This window comes from Neoarius graeffei, chromosome 19, assembly GCF_027579695.1.
Source record: "Neoarius graeffei isolate fNeoGra1 chromosome 19, fNeoGra1.pri, whole genome shotgun sequence".
In the NCBI taxonomy this organism is placed as follows: Eukaryota; Metazoa; Chordata; class Actinopteri; order Siluriformes; family Ariidae; genus Neoarius; species Neoarius graeffei.
In genome coordinates, this window is record NC_083587.1 from 55518173 (window position 1) to 55535816 (window position 17644).

General features: G+C 45.4%; 1 protein-coding gene across 1 annotated transcript in view; it reads right to left on the reverse strand.

Moving 5' to 3' along the window:
• The window catches only part of slc9a1a (solute carrier family 9 member A1a), a 137764-nt gene extending 123714 nt beyond the window's left edge, over window positions 1-14050 (reverse strand). Inside the window, exon 1 of the mRNA XM_060900323.1 lies at window positions 13170-14050. Within this exon, the coding sequence (XP_060756306.1) occupies window positions 13170-13431 (262 nt within the window). The 5' untranslated portion in view covers window positions 13432-14050. The remainder of the gene's footprint in view (window positions 1-13169) is intronic.
• Window positions 14051-17644: the final 3594 nt, after the last annotated feature.

Genomic DNA, 17644 nt, shown 5'->3' on the forward strand with positions numbered 1-17644 from the left:
ATAAAAGCATTACTCCAAGTGTCCAGAGCGTCTTCCAAGTGTGACTTTCAACTGTCCATATGGGGCTGTCCTGCCCAGGAACAATGTCATCATTAGCCATGCATGCTAGCTCGTATCTAAACAAATGGGCGGTGCGGTGTCAATGCTTGATGTGATCACGTAGACGGGTCCTGGCAGACAGCTACATACTACCGTTCTAATTTGGAACAGAGTTTCAGTTCCCAACCCAAACTTATCAACTCCAAAAGCGAGCATGTCTGCACAGTATAACTCATTTACAGGTAAGAAGTGCTGCTTTGTCCCTTGTTGATGCTGTGAGCGGCCATTTGATTTGCTGAATTTGGATTTGAGGAGATGGTCCCGAGTTCACGAGGAGGAATGTTGAGTTGAGGAGACTCCTTTGGTCTTTCAGTCAAAAGTCAGACTGACCATGAGCTTCATCGAAGGAACAGAAGAACCAAACAAAATGTAGTGCATTGTGGGATTGCTTGTACTCTGGATCATCTCCACTACGTTTTCAGACACTACTACAAAAGAGTTAGACCTTGCGATAGAACCTAAAGTCCTGGGGGTGGAGCTGGACCTGATCTGACTCCTCCCATAACACAAACCATCTCCACCCTTGCGACATTTAAAAAAAAAAAACCTGCATCAGTGCACGCCATTTTAAATACAGCATATGCTATTTCTCAGAGATGACGAGCCCATATCTGGTCACTGAAACCTTTGAACACGAACAAAGCCCATCTGGGAGTTTTACACGTTTCTTTGCAGGCTTGCGTTACCAATTACACATTTCTTTACCACCAGTCCATCCCTCTTTCTTACCGCACCAAATGTCTGACATTTTTATTTTACTTGAATTACTTCTGCACATAGTGACTTCATTTATTACGACGACACGTAAATTTATGCAACATGACTTCTTTTCTTTGCCTCCAGTTCCACAAAAGGCAAGCAGAAACGCACACTAGCTGTGCGGCAGAAGATAAACAAAGCCTTCCAGACCGCAGAGGATCAGAGACAAACTATCAAAATGCAGGACAGATCCAGGGGGGGATAAACTGGAAGGTGGGAGAAGACTGGAACAGGGATGAAAGATTTGCTGCTTCAGAATAACAAGTCCTGTTAATACTACACCAAGATCCAGGTTCGAGATCTTCCATGCTTTAACAGGTGCAGGATATGCCCAAGAGATCATGTGCAAAGTCACTGTATCCCTATCCATCACTTATTGATGATTGTATGATGATTCAGGGCTCTGAGGAGGGGGAAAAAAAAAAAACAAGCAGGGTGTGGCCTGAAAGACAGCTCGTCGGGTCTAGTTGCCATGTTCGATTATGTTCATCCACTAACTCTTGGTGAAGTATAGCCAGATGCAACCATTTTTAAAAGGTTAAAGCATATAAGCAGAACCATGGCCTCACGTTCGTTTATAAACGCCTCGAGATCTCAAGAATGGCACAGGAATAGTTTTAAGCGTTAACAATAAATCTAATATAGTAATTTTTACTATTAAAGTGATTCATATGGGTAGCGGTCTGAGTGAATGACCTTGACATCTGTGAGGTCACAGCAGGAAGTCTATCGGCCTCATCGCCATTTCCGTTATACTAAAAACACAGAGCTGACTGCAACGCCGATCCTCCATTTTGAGTTATCACCATGCCACGTAGATGTGTTGCTGGCGGGTGCAGTAACACGACAGAAGGTGGATTTATGTTGCATTCATGGCCCAAGAATGTTCAAACTGCAAAGATTTGGATGAGTTTTGAGAGAAGTTCACGGGCACATTGGGCGCCTACAAAGTGGTCTCTCCTCTGCACGTTTTACTGAAGACTCGTATGAGATCTCTGATCTGTTGAGGAACGTTGGCTATAAGCCCGTATTGAAAAAGAGGGTGCAGTACCAAGAATTAAAGTATTCATTTTATTTTTTTTTTAAAGGAAAAAGTGAGGTCAGTTGCACCAGTCCTCCCCAAGTGAGCCGAGGGTTGTTGGTAAAACCCAGAACGGGACATATCGCTCGGGCAGTGACCTCCCCACGGTTGTTGCTAAAACTAGTAACATCCCGTTCCATCCCGGGTTTTAGCAATTGCCTGAGCCGAGCAGTAACGGCGGAATATTCGGTAATGGAGAAAACGGAGAATGAGTGGAGCAGCCGTCTTATTTCTGTGCTGGATATTGCTGCCATCTTGCCCTTACGTGGAAGAAGCGAATGAACTGAGAACTGAACAAACAACTGAAAGTCAGATTGCTTCAAAAACAAATCTACCACAAGATCGGCCTTCAAGAAGCGAGAACACAGACGGGTAAGCTCCGACTCTCATTTGGATACAAAACCAAAAACGACACGCATTGTTTACCAGAATTTAGATTAATACATGCAAGTTGTATTGTGTGTTTAAGTTAGCGGTGTAAGATTATTTAATTTGCTTCAAAATGTGATTGTCTCAGTTCATCGGATTATTTAATTAGCCTTTTATGTTTTATCAGTGAAAATGCATGCGTGTTGCACAAGTTATAACACCTATCCTGTTTCAATGAGAGTCAACCCACAATCAATGAAGTCAAATCAGTCTTTAGTTGAGCAAGTCGGTAACGGTATTTCTTACTTTCACCAGAAATTCATTTATATGACTTTGGTCTATAGCTGTCAAAGGCCTCGGCCTTAAAACCACTTACCGCTGTGACGTCACACACTCAGGGCTGGCTGGCTCAGCGGGGCAGCCGAATGCCAACTTTGCATTCCAGTTTAACTCTCGGTTTTTTTTTTTTTTATATTCCCCATTTATGCAGCATACAAGAGTCAAGGATGAAGATACTATCCACTCAGAAATTTATTTAAAAATAAAGGCTCTGCGTATCTGCTTTAACATACCGCTACATACCCCACACACACACACACAGTCTGGAGTTCGTGGAAATTCCCCATTTTAGTTACCCAAAAGCAATAAGACACACGCTCGTCCAAACCACAGACAGACGTTCTAATTTGCTTTGTCGTGATATTATGCCGTCTTAATGAATGTGTCGGTTATGTTTACTTCCTCTGTAAAGGTCATTTTATAACCCGATCCTGAGTGCACAAGTCGCTCATAAACAGCTGACACGATACAAGACAAGACCTTTTTGTACAAGTCTAACAGAACACTGCATTTTGAATATCATCAAATTTGAACGCTTTAAATTATTATACAAATAAACGACACCTTCCCTTTTATACAGTAATGTTGTAGAATGCCTTCAAGATGACTTCCTTCCTGCTGTTTAGGGGACAAACCTTGTTCCCTCACCAGCTTCTTGTTTTTCCTCTCTCTCAGAAAAATAAAAAAATAACCCCCCCCCGTCACGCTTTTGCATGTCATCTTACTGAACACCACTTCATTCTCCATCCTGAAAACATTTAAAAAAGTGCTGACACCGGAGACTCATTCCATAAAAATAAATCTGTCTGCTTACAAAAAACTGAGTTGTGTGTGATTCAAGACACACAAATAAATAAAATAAATAAAAATCACCCCATTTAGTACTCAAGTCCCTGTGAACACGTTGGTACTACTCAAAACAAGCGCATGAATAGAACCCTACGATTTACCCTAGAACTGAAATGTTGGTCAGAGCTGCTGTTACAGATCAGTGTTCACTGGCGGATAAGAAGCAGCAGGAAACAAATTAAGTCCTGCAGTGTAAAGTGTCTTTTGGAATAACGGCCTGCATTATAATTCTACCACGGACGCCGTAAAGAAAACCCGTTATGAATAATAACTTTATACCACAGCCTGCATGAATCTACAGATTTGCTCAGAGTACAGGAGTAACAGCAAATACATCTGGACTTGTGCACCACATAATCCAAGAGTCCTTCCATAAATGTTAATGTCGCCTAAAAGCATCAAATCAATTATAGATTTTACTTTGTTAAATGATGCTCATCTCTCATCATCTCTAGCCGCTTTATCCTTCTACAGGGTCGCAAGCAAGCTGGAGCCTATCCCAGCTGACTACAGGCGAAAGGCGGGCTACACCCTGGACAAGTCGCCAGGTCATCACAGGGCTGACACATAGACACAGACAACCATTCACACTCACATTCACACCTACGGTCAATTTAGAGTCACCAGTTAACCTAACCTGCATGTCTTTGGACTGTGGGGGAAACCGGAGCACCTGGAGGAAACCCAAGCGGACACGGGGAGAACATGCAAACTCCACACAGAAAGGCCCTCGCCGGCCCCGGGGCTCGAACCCAGGACCTTCTTGCTGTGAGGCGACAGCGCTAACCACTACACCACCGTGCCACCCGTTAAATGATGCTTTTTTTTTTTTTTTTTTTTTAAAGTCATTTAACAAAGTAAAATCTATAATTGATTTCATGTTTTTAGGCAACATTAACATTTATGGAAGGAGTCAATTGTAAACACTGTCAGTTATGGTGCTTTGTGAAGTTTATTAGCACAGGAAAGTCTTTTATAATAAAAAAAAAAAAAAATTTTTTTTATTTAAAAACCCACCCACAAGCACACTAACTACGAGAACAATTTCAATTTACTGCAGGTGGCATGGTGGTGTAGTGGCGAGCACCGTCACCTCACAGCAAGGTGGTTACAAGTTTGAACCACATGGCCGATGGGGGCCTTTCTGTGTGGAGTTTGCATGTTCTCCCCATGTCTGTGTGGGTTTCCTCTGGGTGCTCTGGCTTCCCCCACAGTCCAAAAACACATGCAGGTCAGGGTAAAAACCCAGCCACTGAGGTCTGCAGAAGCGAGTATGCACTAGCGTGCATACTTCGTGCTGGTCCTAAGCCCGTACAGGCTGGGGAGGACTGAAAGAATGCAAAAACATACCTACTGCCAAAAGTTTAAACCCCATCACTAACATGCTTAAAAGAAAGGACACTTTCCAGTTTCTTAATTTAAAAAAATAAAATTAAAAATAAAAATATTCAGGGGGCGTCGTGGCTCAGGTGGTTAAGGCGCCATACCATGAATGCGGGCGACCCGGGTTCGATTCCGGCCCGAGGTCATTTCCCGATCCCTTCCCGTCTCTCTCTCCCGCTCATTTCCTGTCTCTACACTGTCCTATCCAATAAAGGTGCAAAAAGCCCAAAAAAATATCTAAAAAAATAAAAAATAAAATAAAAATATTCCAAGGAGGAGTACTAAAGGGAGAAGTCATTTTTCAGCTTGCTTTATTTCTTAATTAACGTCTTCAATTACATTTTCGGTTTTATTAACCTTATAGTGCGACTCGTATTGCCATATTATATTACACTTATCGGCCATTTCGTTTTTTAGCCATGTTGACTGTAGTTTGTATGGTCCACGGCAGGTGTCGCTTATCTGCACAATCTTCACGAGACTCGAAGCATGAAGTGTCGGTACCATCATTTTGAAAACTTTACACAGCAGCCAGATCGCCAGATCATACCGATTTAGATTAACTTCGAGATTTGCCAGCTTCATCAGTGATTGAGATTATTCCATACGACTTCGAACCACTGGTTAAAATTAGGGGCTGGGAATAATTAAAAAAAAAAAAACCAACCCTGTGTTACATCATGACAGACCGGCTGCACTGATTCAGTTACAGGTTGCCAGGTCTGTATAATAAATAAATAAAAAACACCCACAACCTACACAATCATTTTAAACTCAAACCTTATCCTGTCTGTCATGACAGCATTTTAAACCTAGATGTGGATATTTAAAAAAAATAAATAAATAAATAAAAATTAAAAAAAAAAAAACCACCCCACGATATACAATTCTTCTCAAACACAATACTGTTCAAGTGTCTTGGCCCCCTGTTTTCTTCATATAAACTTCGTAATAGATTTCTGTTTTATGGGGGCATCATGGCTCAGGTGGCTTATTTAGTAATTTTAATACAGAATTTACTTTGAAATTACAATCAGACACTCCCAACACCCCCCCCCCCAAAAAAAACCCGGATCTGCGCGATTCAGGCGGCATCCACCAAAAGGCGCGCTGTTTGCATCCCAAACACAAATGAAATCATACAGAATAGACCTAAAATGTTTTTCAAAAATGACCCTTGCGTGAGTGAAGTGACAAGTGTCAAATAGAAACGTGACAAACGAGCGATATTAAGTGTACATTACAATGTAAACGTACACTCAGCGGTTCCAGTTAGGCATTCTCCAGAGATTGTTCACATGATGTTTTGGTTTCCAAAAACAAACTTAAACACGATTGTTTATTGTTTATCGGAGCAGACTTTGCTGTGTTTGGAAGGCTGATAATCCTTGCGGTTGATTCTCGCAAGCCATAGATTTCTCCTTTGTATGCCGAGTTTGGGGCGGCATGGTGGTGTAGTGGTTAGCGCTGTCGCCTCACAGCAAGAAGGTCCTGGGTTCGAGCCCCGTGGCCGGCGAGGGCCTTTCTGTGTGGAGTTTGCATGTTCTCCCTGTGTCCGCGTGGGTTTCCTCCGGGTGCTCCGGTTTCCCCCACAGTCCAAAGACATGCAGTTAGGTTAACTGGCGACTCTAAATTGACCGTAGGTGTGAATGCGAGTGTGAATGGTTGTCTGTGTCTATGTGTCAGCCCTGTGATGACCTGGCGACTTGTCCAGGGTGTACCCCGCCTTTCGCCCGTAGTCAGCTGGGATAGGCTCCAGCTTGCCTGCGACCCTGTAGAAGGATAAAGCAGCTAGAGATAAATGAGATGAGATGCCGAGTTTGTTTGCTTGCCTTCGTGCTCCCGTACAGTGGGAATTCCATAAAAGCTCCGCTTGACTTCATCATCTGACCTATTACGACAGCCGTGAATACAACAGGTGTGCACCATTGCTAGCTTTAAATAGTAGTAATGTAACTATAAATGTAAATAATATATAAATGAATGTAACTCGCGCGCTACAATGTGTGCTCAGTGACCCGTACGGTAAGCTAGCCCTCCAAGATGGCCGCCACCAGGGAATCCCCGACTCTGTGACGTCATGTGAAAACTATCTATATAGTCAACGACAAGCCTCTTGAAGTGGTCAAAAGTGCAAAGCTTCTGGGTATAACAATTAGTAGCGATCTCTCATGGAATGAACATGTTAACGAAACCATCAAACGAGCATTGAAAAGGATTTATTTCCTGATACAACTGAAGAGGGCCAAAAGTACCAGTCAACGAACTCAAGACCTTCTATACATCGTGCATTAGATCTGTACTGGACTATGCTGTGCCAGTCTTTCATTCTTCGTTACCCAAATACTTGATTGAGGAAATCAAATGAATATAGAAATGTGTGGTATTGATAATTTGTCCTAAACAAGAGTACGAAGGGGCATTGCAAGAGCTTAACATGGAATGTTTAGAAGAACATCATAAAGACATTTGCAAGTCAACATTTAATTCCATAACAAATGATAGACAGCATAAACTTTATGGTCTATCGCCCCCCCACCACGAGTCTAAATACAGTATCAGACATAAGCACAAGTACATTATACCTAAATTCAACACAAATCGTTTGAAAAACTCAATATCTTCATGCCATGAGTCTAACTGAATTGATCATGAAAATTTTATTAAATATTTGTATATATAATTAGTATTTATTTACCATTAGTATAGGTAATCGTATGGGGCCGAGGAAAAATCTCATCTCATTATCTCTAGCCGCTTTATCCTTCTACAGGGTCGCAGGCAAGCTGGAGCCTATCCCAGCTGACTACGGGCGAAAGGCGGGGTACACCCTGGACAAGTCGCCAGGTCATCACAGGGCTGACACATAGACACAGACAACCATTCACACTCACATTCACACCTACGGTCAATTTAGAGTCACCAGTTAACCTAACCTGCATGTCTTTGGACTGTGGGGGAAACCGGAGCACCCGGAGGAAACCCACGCGAACACGGGGAGAACATGCAAACTCCACACAGAAAGGCCCTTGCCGCCCACGGGGTGCTAACCACTACACCACCGTGCCGCCCCGCCGAGGAAAAATTAAGGATCAATTTCACAAGTGATTTCGAAGTTTTGAAAATTGCAATTTCAAAGCTTTGAAACAACGAGTGAAATTGATCCTTAATTTTACGAGGAACCATACGATTACTTATTTATAATACATGGGGCCAAATTACTCAATTCTGACACGACACGAGGACCGCATTTCCACAGAATATCTTCTTGTTTCGTCAGGCTTTTGGACTTGTTTGGCTTTTTACCCATTCCAACCAACTAGCCAATAGCATTTCAGAAATACAGCCCCGTGTTCAGGAAAAAAAGCCCTACTTGATTGACCAATCAGAACTGAGTAATTTGGCCCCATGTATTATAACTGAACCAATCTTGCACGCTTGAATCAGTTTCTAAAGTGTCTTTCATCATCACATGGGGACACGACATGAGGATTTTGAAAGTGGTTTACAAAATTTTATTGGAACTTCTTTACAAAAGCTGATTGCTAAATGCAAGAAAGGAAAAAAAAAAAAAAAAAAAAAAAAACTCTCCTTGATCTAAAAGGAATTACAAATACCATTCATCGTTATAAATTTAACTGGCTGGAAAATTATCAAAACTATTGAACTCGTAAGCTTTCAACTGAAAACATTCGGACTTCAAAACGGATTAATCACACAGAAGAGAGTTATTTTCCTACTCAGGATCGGAGTCTAATGGCCCTTTTGCACTACCCTTTTTCGGCTCACTTCAGCCCGACACGGCTCGCGTTTCGACTACCTCAGAGCAGCACGACTCAGCTCGCTTCAGCCCTGCTTAACACCCAAAACTCGCACGGTTTTGGGGTAGGGCTGAAGCGAGCCAAACCGAGCCAAGTGGGGCTAGGGGCGTGAGCAGACACTCCCCTGTGCACTGATTGGTGAGGAGGAGTGTCCTCACATGCCCACACACGCCCCGCGAGCACGCTGGGATCTGTAAACACCGTAAACCCGGAAGAAGAAGAATTACGAGAATTTCTGAAGCCTTATGCGCCTCGCCTCATCTATACGCTCTTGCCAGTATCTGTTGGCGTTGTCGGTGACAACAAGCCACAGCACCAAGACCAGCAACACTAACAACTCCATGTCCTCCATGTTTATTGTTTACTATCCGGGTCGTGAGACTACCGCTTAAAAGATCACTGATGTCACTGTTTGCGCCGCCTAACGACATCACGTGACGTCCACCCACTTTCGCTAACTCCACCCAATGTGTCCACCCACTTCCAGCCAGCACGGTTCAGCGCGGTTGTAGTCAAAATGCAACTCCAACAGCCCCACTCAGCTCGACTCAGCCCAACTCAGCACGGCACGGCTCAGCCCAACTCAGCCGCGTTGATAGTGGAAAAGCAGCATAAGACTCTAATACCCCTTTTCCACCAAATCAGTTCCAGGGCTGGTTCGGGGCCAGTGCTTAGTTTGGAACCGGGTTTTCTGTTTCCACTGACAAAGAACTGGCTCTGAGCCAGGGAAAAAAAAAAAAAAAAAAAAAAAAACGGTTCCAGGGTAGCACCAGCTCTTTGCTGGGCTAGAGGAAAGAACTGCTTATGTCAGCTGGGGGGCGGAGTTGTTAAGACCAACAACAATAGCAAGACCGCGAGAGGGCACCATTTTTAAATAAGCAACGAGATCATGGATGCAGTAAAGCAGCAGTCATCCATTATTGTTGTTGCTGCTGCTTCTTCTTATCCTCCATGTTGCTGTTGCTTCGATATTCGCGCCAAGGTTCATGCAAACGCAACGACGTAACTGACGTATACAGTAACGTAATGGCATGGCTCCCCTTAGCACCCCGAGCTATGGAAAAGCAAACTGGTTCTCAGCTGGTTCGCAAGTTGAACGAGTTATGAACCAGCACTGGCCCCGAACCAGCCCTGGAACTGATTTGGTGGAAAAGGGGTACAAGTCTCTTGTAGTTCTTTGGCTTGCTTGACTGTTGACAAACTGCAGACTGAGTTGAGTTATTCCCAGTGGCATTGAAGATCACACTGCTGTTGAAGTTGTACACGATGTTGGGTACTAGCGTTGTAGCTGTAAACACGGTCGGCTGAAGATTTGACAGAGCTCTTCTTGGAGAAGTCCTCGAGAGATCGAGAATATTTGAAATGGCCTGCTGTTCTTTCTCGTCACCGGAGTCATAGTCATCAAAACCTTGTTCTGTGGTGTGACATGTGATGTTTTTTATTTCACATTTCAGTACTCCGCTACTTTAGTTTCTTGACGACGGTTTTTCCTAGCACTATGGTTAGTTAATTTCTTGTCAGGACACAGGTCAACTAATGGTGAGTTTTCTTTCATTCTTTTCATAATACCGTTGATTGTATTTTTGCCCACTGGTGTGTTCTTGTACCATGTACTAGATGTGGGTTTGTCAATCGTGGATAGGTAAAAGGGACCTTGGTTAGCCATTTCTTTAGGGCATTTCTCGAGGTACTTCTTGAACAATTTCACTGGGCATCGATTTTCGTCGTCAGTAGCAAACATTTTTGGTGTAACTTGTCTTGTTTTTACACGAAGACCACCCTGTAGTGTCTTAGTGAGTCCCTCGGCAGACGTGATGTATTCAATTCCGTTGTCATCTTGTTGAACTTTAAAACGTTCAACTATTATGTCATGATGTTCTTGCCTTCTTCTTAAGCCAAAATGTTGTCAGCAAAAACCACACTGTATTGGACAGTGAACGTGGATTATGCCCTCCAAGTTGACCGCATTTCCACAGAATATCTTCTTGTTTCGTCAGGCTTTGGGACTTGTTTGGCTTTTTACCCATTCCTTATTTTCGCAAATCTCTCGCTTTTCCCTCGAGGACTTTGTGATTCTTGAAAGTAACATCTTTCAGGATTGACCCCGGATATTTCTCGTCTCAGATGCCGATCCAATGCTGCCTGCATTATTTTAAAGTGCACATCACGGGTAAATTCAGGAGCAAGATCAATGTAATTCTCCTATTTTTTATTAAACTTTGGTCAAATATCTGTCACATTTTGCACAATTTTTTTTTTAAATCTTGTGCAATACCAGAAAAATTCAGTTGAAAATCAAGCCATTTGAGGCAAATTGGTCCGCCTCTGAAAAAACTTGGCATTTGGATTTCCCTAGAAACATTGATTTTCGTGACGTCACGTGCAGGACGCCTCGCTCTGAATCCTACGTCAGCGCTGGTTTGTTTATGAGAAAACAACCTGGTGGTTTTCTGCAAATTTCATCAACGTTATCGCGTAATTATTAAAATGGTTAACAGATGTATCGTAGGAGGGTGTAGCAACATTACATTCTTCAACCAAAGGTGAAGTAACATTGCGCTCAGGTGACAATTCCATATTTCAATGCAAAAATCACTCGCTGCTAAACTTGGTCTACACAGGCTGTGCACTAAACAGTGCAAGCTCGCGCAGCCTGCTGGCGCTTCCGCAGGTGACGTCACGAATCTGGCTCCAGACTCCCTTGGGATTTTTCCAGACGCGTTTTGGGTTTTTTTTGCTGTAGACAGATGGCCTTGTGCAAAATTACCCTTCTGGATGAGTGCGTAAAGGGACATTCTTTCATATTTAAAAAAAAATAAAAATTTGGTCCAGGATATGCACTTTAAGAGAGTCTGGTTCATAGTCCCCCCCCATTTTCTTTCCTCACTTCTGCATAAAATCGCGATAGCACCTTGTCTAACCTCACAGCATTCATATGCCACTAAAGAGAGTCATTTGTCTTTCTGTGGCCCATTTCTTAAAAACGGACCGCCAAAAATTCGTACTTGCAGCTTTCAACGGGTTTATCATTTCTTCGTCAAATATAGCGAAGCGTGGCATTGGGGCAGCACGGTGGTGTAAGTGGTTAGCACGGTCATGTCACAACAAGAAGGTTCTGGGTTCGAACGCAGCGGCCGGCAAGGGCCTTTGTGTGGAGTTTGCATGTTCTCCCCGTGTCTACGGTTTCCCCCACAGTTCAAAGACATGCGGTTAGGTTAATAGGGGACAACCTTGAGCGAGGCACCCAACTCCTAATTTGCTAATTTTTGTAACCATAACCAAGCAACGAACTAGTTAATAGCGTTTCAGAAATACAGCCCTGTATTAAGGGGGGAAAAAAAAAAAAAGCCCTCCTTGATTGACCAATCAGAATTGAGTAACTTGGCCCTATGTAATAAGATTCAGCCTATTAGGGCTGTGATGTATTTGTTAATAAGTCAAGTCAACTTTGTCAAATATGCTATACATGCTCGACATAGGGCGGCACAGCGGTGTAGTGGTTAGCGCTGTCGCCTCACGGCAAGAAGGTCCTGGGTTCGAGCCCCGTGGCCGGCGAGGGCCTTTCTGTGTGGAGTTTGCATGTTCTCCCCGTGTCCGCGTGGGTTTCCTCCGGGTGCTCCGGTTTCCCCCACAGTCCAAAGACATGCAGGTTAGGTTAACTGGTGACTCTAAATTGAGCGTAGGTGTGAATGTGAGTGTGAATGGTTGTCTGTGTCTATGTGTCAGCCCTGTGATGATGACCTGGCAACTTGTCCAGGGATAGGCTCCAGCTCGCCTGTGACCCTGTAGGACAGGATAAAGCGGCTACAGATAATGAGATGAGATTTTTTTTTTTATTGCATTGCCTGTTTGCACCGTGGGTTAGAGAGGACTGAAATTTCTTCTGTGCTGTATGTCGAGCATCTCATCTCATTATCTCTAGCCGCTTTATCCTGTTCTACAGGGTCACAGGCGAGCTGGAGCCTATCCCTGGACAAGTTGCCAGGTCATCATCACAGGGCTGACACATAGACACAGACAACCATTCACACTCACATTCACACCTACGCTCAATTTAGAGTCACCAGTTAACCTAACCTGCATGTCTTTGGACTGTGGGGGAAACCGGAGCACCCGGAGGAAACCCACGCAGACACGGGGAGAACATGCAAACTCCGCACAGAAAGGCCCTTGCCGGCCATGGGGCTCGAACCCGGACCTTCTTGCTGTGAGGCAACAGCGCTAACCACTACACCACCATACATACATACACACACACACATTTTATTATATATATATATATATATATATATATATATATATATAAAAAAAGCATTTCACAACTATTCTAGGGTTTTCCTAAAAAGCAGTACTCACAAAATAGGCAGCAAGTGGAAATTAACCCTCCAGGGCAAGTGGGTTTAAAAAAAAAAAAAGTTAATATCGAGTCCTGATTTGTACCAAAAATAAAATAAAAATCCCCCACTTACCTAGTTTCATCAGGGAAGCCAGCAGGATCCACAGGAATATGACGAAAGGCGTTTGGACGTGCTCGAAATCGAAATCCAACACGGGGAAAGCCTTCTTGGTGAAATTACCCTGAGAAGCTCCTCCGTGTCCGGAGGTTGTTGTATCGAGGCCCGATTTCACGGGGGATTTCTGCGGGGAACTCGCGAGCACCGAGACCATCACCATTATCACCATCACCACCATTACATTCATCCTGACAGTCCGGTTGGCTGGTGATGCCATGACGGAGCGCGTTTCCGATCTGACACGAGCTTCAGGAAAACATACAAGGCAGCATACCGGTAGTTTCGAACCAAATCACCTCCGGCTGGCTGAGTGGCGTGAGCGGTCTGAGGTGACTTCCTCGTTTCCCGATACTCAACACTGCACAGGGCTAATCAGGATGCTATGCTAACACGCCCTTTACAAGTATGTAAACCAACAAAGGACTGAAGAAGTTTAGCTTCGTCACTTAGCAGCGGCTAACATTCTGAGAGGAAAATAAAAGTGCTCGTGCTAACCTTTCATTCCTTAACAGAAGGCTCAAAACGGACAGCTGGATACCGGGAAAGACAGAAACAAGGGGTTTCCTTCTTTCCTTCCTCCCTCTCTCTCTCTCTCCTTCCTGACTAAGAAAGGACGTTCGCAATGTCAGCATCCAACGGTCGCAGCGCGTGAGCGGACTCCCAATACTTTTGAATTTAGCGCCTGAACTAACCCAAGACTCTTTAACGCTTCTTCCTCGCGCGCTTCCCGGAAGATGTTAAAATCTCCCTCGTGCCCGCTGAGGAAGCGTTTCCGTTCTGATCCCGAGCCTCGCGCGCGCACACTCAGCAGCATCTCATAGCTTATACTCGTGATGATGTTGATGCCGCAGAATAAATACTGTAGTAGCTCCAAGACACGCCCACTAGTCCCTACGTAAATATTCCTAACTGGAGAGATGAGGGAAGCGATCTGGCCGCCATATTACGGTACCGTGCATGGTGGTGCTTGAAAGTTTGTGAACCCTTTCGAGATTTCTGCATAAATATACCTTCATACAAAAACATCGTCAGATTTGCACACAAGTCCTAAAAGTAGATAGAGAACCCAGTTAAACAATATTATACATGGTCATTTATTGATTGAGGGGTGGCACGGTGGTGTAGTGGTTAGCGCTGTCGCCTTACAGCAAGAAGGTCCTGGGTTCGAGCCCCGGGGCCGGCGAGGGCCTTTCTGTGTGGAGTTTGCATGTTCTCTCCGTGTCCGCGTGGGTTTCCTCCGGGTGCTCCGGTTTCCCCCACAGTCCAAAGACATGCAGGTTAGGTTAACTGGTGACTCTAAATTGACCGTAGGTGTGAATGTGAGTGTGAATGGTTGTCTGTGTCTATGTGTCAGCCCTGTGATGACCTGGCGACTTGTCCAGGGTGTACCCCGCCTTTCGCCCGTAGTCAGCTGGGATAGGCTCCAGCTTGCCTGCGACCCCGTAGAAGGATAAAGCGGCTAGAGATAATGAGATGAGAATGAGATTTATTGATTGAGGAAAATGAGCCAGTATTACATATCTCTCATCTCATTTTCTTCAGCTTATCCGGGGCCGGGTCACGGAGGCAGCAGTCTGAGCATGGAAGCCCAAACTTCCCTCGGCCAGCTCCTCGGGAAGAACACCGAGGCGTTCCCAGGACAGCCAAGAGACATAGTACCTCCAGCGTGTCCTGGGTCTTCCCCGGGGCCTCCTCCCGGGGGGACATGCCTGGAACACCTCCCCAGGGAGGCGAAAGGCGGGGTACACCCTGGACAAGTCGCCAGGTCATCACAGGGCTGACACATAGACACAGACAACCATTCACACTCACATTCACACCTACGGTCAATTTAGAGTCACCAGTTAACCTAACCTGCATGTCTTTGGACTGTGGGGGAAACCGGAGCACCCGGAGGAAACCCACGCGGACACGGGGAGAACATGCAAACTCCACACAGAAAGGCCCTCGCCGGCCACGGGGCTCGAACCTGGACCTTCTTGCTGTGAGGCGACAGCGCTAACCACTACACCACCGTGCCGACCCGGAACGTAGATTGACCGGTAAATCGAGAGCTTCACCTTTTGGCTCAGCTCCTTCTTCACCACGACAGACCGGTAAAGCGACCACATCACTGCAGAGGCTGCACCAATCCACCTGTTGATCTCACGCTCCATCCTTCCCGAGATACTTAAAGTGCCATTCCACCATTGGATGTATTCTTTGGCATAAAATACAATATATTTTATGACAACATGACTAGACAGAGAAATCTTTTAGTTTCAAAATGATATATCAAACATAATTTTTTGACAATGACAAGTATATTAATTTTGCGACCAAAGTCACCTACCCTTTTAATTTCCGCGCGGTAGTGAAACGTGATGTCATCGGCAGGTTCCCCTTCTTGTGTACCACGTGTCGGCCTATTTTTAGACCAGGAAACCCCCAAAGTGAGAGAGTCATTTCTCCTCGTATATGGGGGCCAAAAAAATTGCGAAAAATTTTGAGTTAATCTTTCAGTTAGCTAGATTTATTGGTATTATTTTTATCGCGTTCTATCCGCCATTGCTGATAATATGTGCCACGTCACACGTCACGTGGTACACAAGAAGGGGAACCTGCCGATGACATCACACGCGGAAATTAAAAGGGTAGGTGACTTTGGTCGCAAAATTAATATACTTGTCGTTGTCAAAAAATTATGTTTGATATATCATTTTGAAGCTAAAAGATTTCTCTATCTAGTGATAACATTTATATATGTTGTCAAAATATATTGTATTTTATGCCAAAGAATACATCCAATGGTGGAATGGCACTTTAAACTCCTCCACTTGAGGCAGGACTTCTACACCAACCTGAAGAGGGCAAGCCACCCTTTTCCGGTCAAGAACCATGGCCTCGGACTTGGAGGTGCTGATTCTCATCCCAGCCGCTTCACAATCGACTGCAAACAGCCCCAGTGCATGCTGAAGGTCCTGGTTTGAAGAAACCAACAAGACAACATCATCTGCAAAAAGCAGAGATGAAATCCTGTGGTTCCCAAACAGGGTCCCCTCCGGCCCCTGGCTGAACCTAGAAATTCTGTCTATAAAAATTATGAACAGAACCGGTGACAAAGGGCAGCCCTGCCAGAGTCCAGCCTGCACTGGAAACGGGTCTGACTTACTGCCGGCAATGCCAACCAGACTCCTGCTCCGTTCGTACAGGGACCGGACAGCTCTTAGCAAAGAGCCCCGAACCCCATACTCCCGAAGCACCCCCCCCCACAGGATACCATGAAGGACACGGTTGAATGCCTTCTCCAGATCCACAAAGCACATGTGGACTGGTTGGGCGAACTCCCATGAACCCTCGAGCACCCTATGAAGGGTATAGAGCTGGTCCAGTGTTCCGCGACCAGGACAAAAACCACATTGTTCCTCCTGGATCCGAGGTTCTACTATTGGTCGAATTCTCCTCTCCAGTACCCTGGAGTAAACCTTCCCGGGGAGGCTGAGAAGTGTGATTCCCCTATAATTGGAGCACACTCTCCGGTCCCCTTTCTTAAAAAGAGGGACCACCACCCCGGTCTGCCACTCCAGAGGCACTGTCCCCAACCGCCACGCGATGTTGCAGAGGCGTGTCAGCCAAGACAGCCCCACAACATCCAGAAACTTGAGATACTCAGGGCGGATTTCATCCACCCCCGGTGCCTTGCCACCGAGGAGCTTGCAAACCACCTCAGTGACTTTGGCTTGGGTAATGGACGAGTCCACCTCTGAGTCATCAGCCTCCGCTTCCTCAATGGAAGACGTGATGGTGGGATTGAGGAGCTCCTCAAAGTATTCCTTCCACTGCCCAACAATATCCCCAGTTGAGATCAACAGCTCCCCACCCACACTGTAAACAGTGTTGGCAGAGTACTGCTTCCCCCTCCTGAGGTGCCGGACGGTTTGCCAGAATTTCCTCGAGGCCGACCGATAGTCCTCCTCCATGGCCTCACCGAACTCATCCCAGTTCCGAGTTTTTGCCTCCGCAACTGCCCAAGCTGCGGCACGCCTGGCCTGCCGATACCCATCAGCTGCCTCAGGAGTCCCGGAGGCCAACATGGCCCAATAGGACTCCTTCTTCAGCTTGACGGCATCCCTTACTTCCAGTGTCCACCACCGGATTCTGGGATTGCCGCCACGACAGGCACCGGAGACCTTGCGGCCACAGCTCTGAACAGCCGCGTCGGCAATGGAGGCAGAGAACATGGTCCACTCAGACTCAATGTCCCCCGCCTCCCTCGGAAGCTGGGAGAAGCTCTCCTGGAGGTGGGAGTTAAAGACCTCCCCGACAGAGTGCTCGGCCAGACGTTCCCTCACCATACGTTTGGGCCTGCCAGGTCTGTCCAGCTTTCTCCTCCACCAGCAGATCCAACACACCACCAGGTGGTGATCAGTTGACAGCTCAGCCCCTCTTTT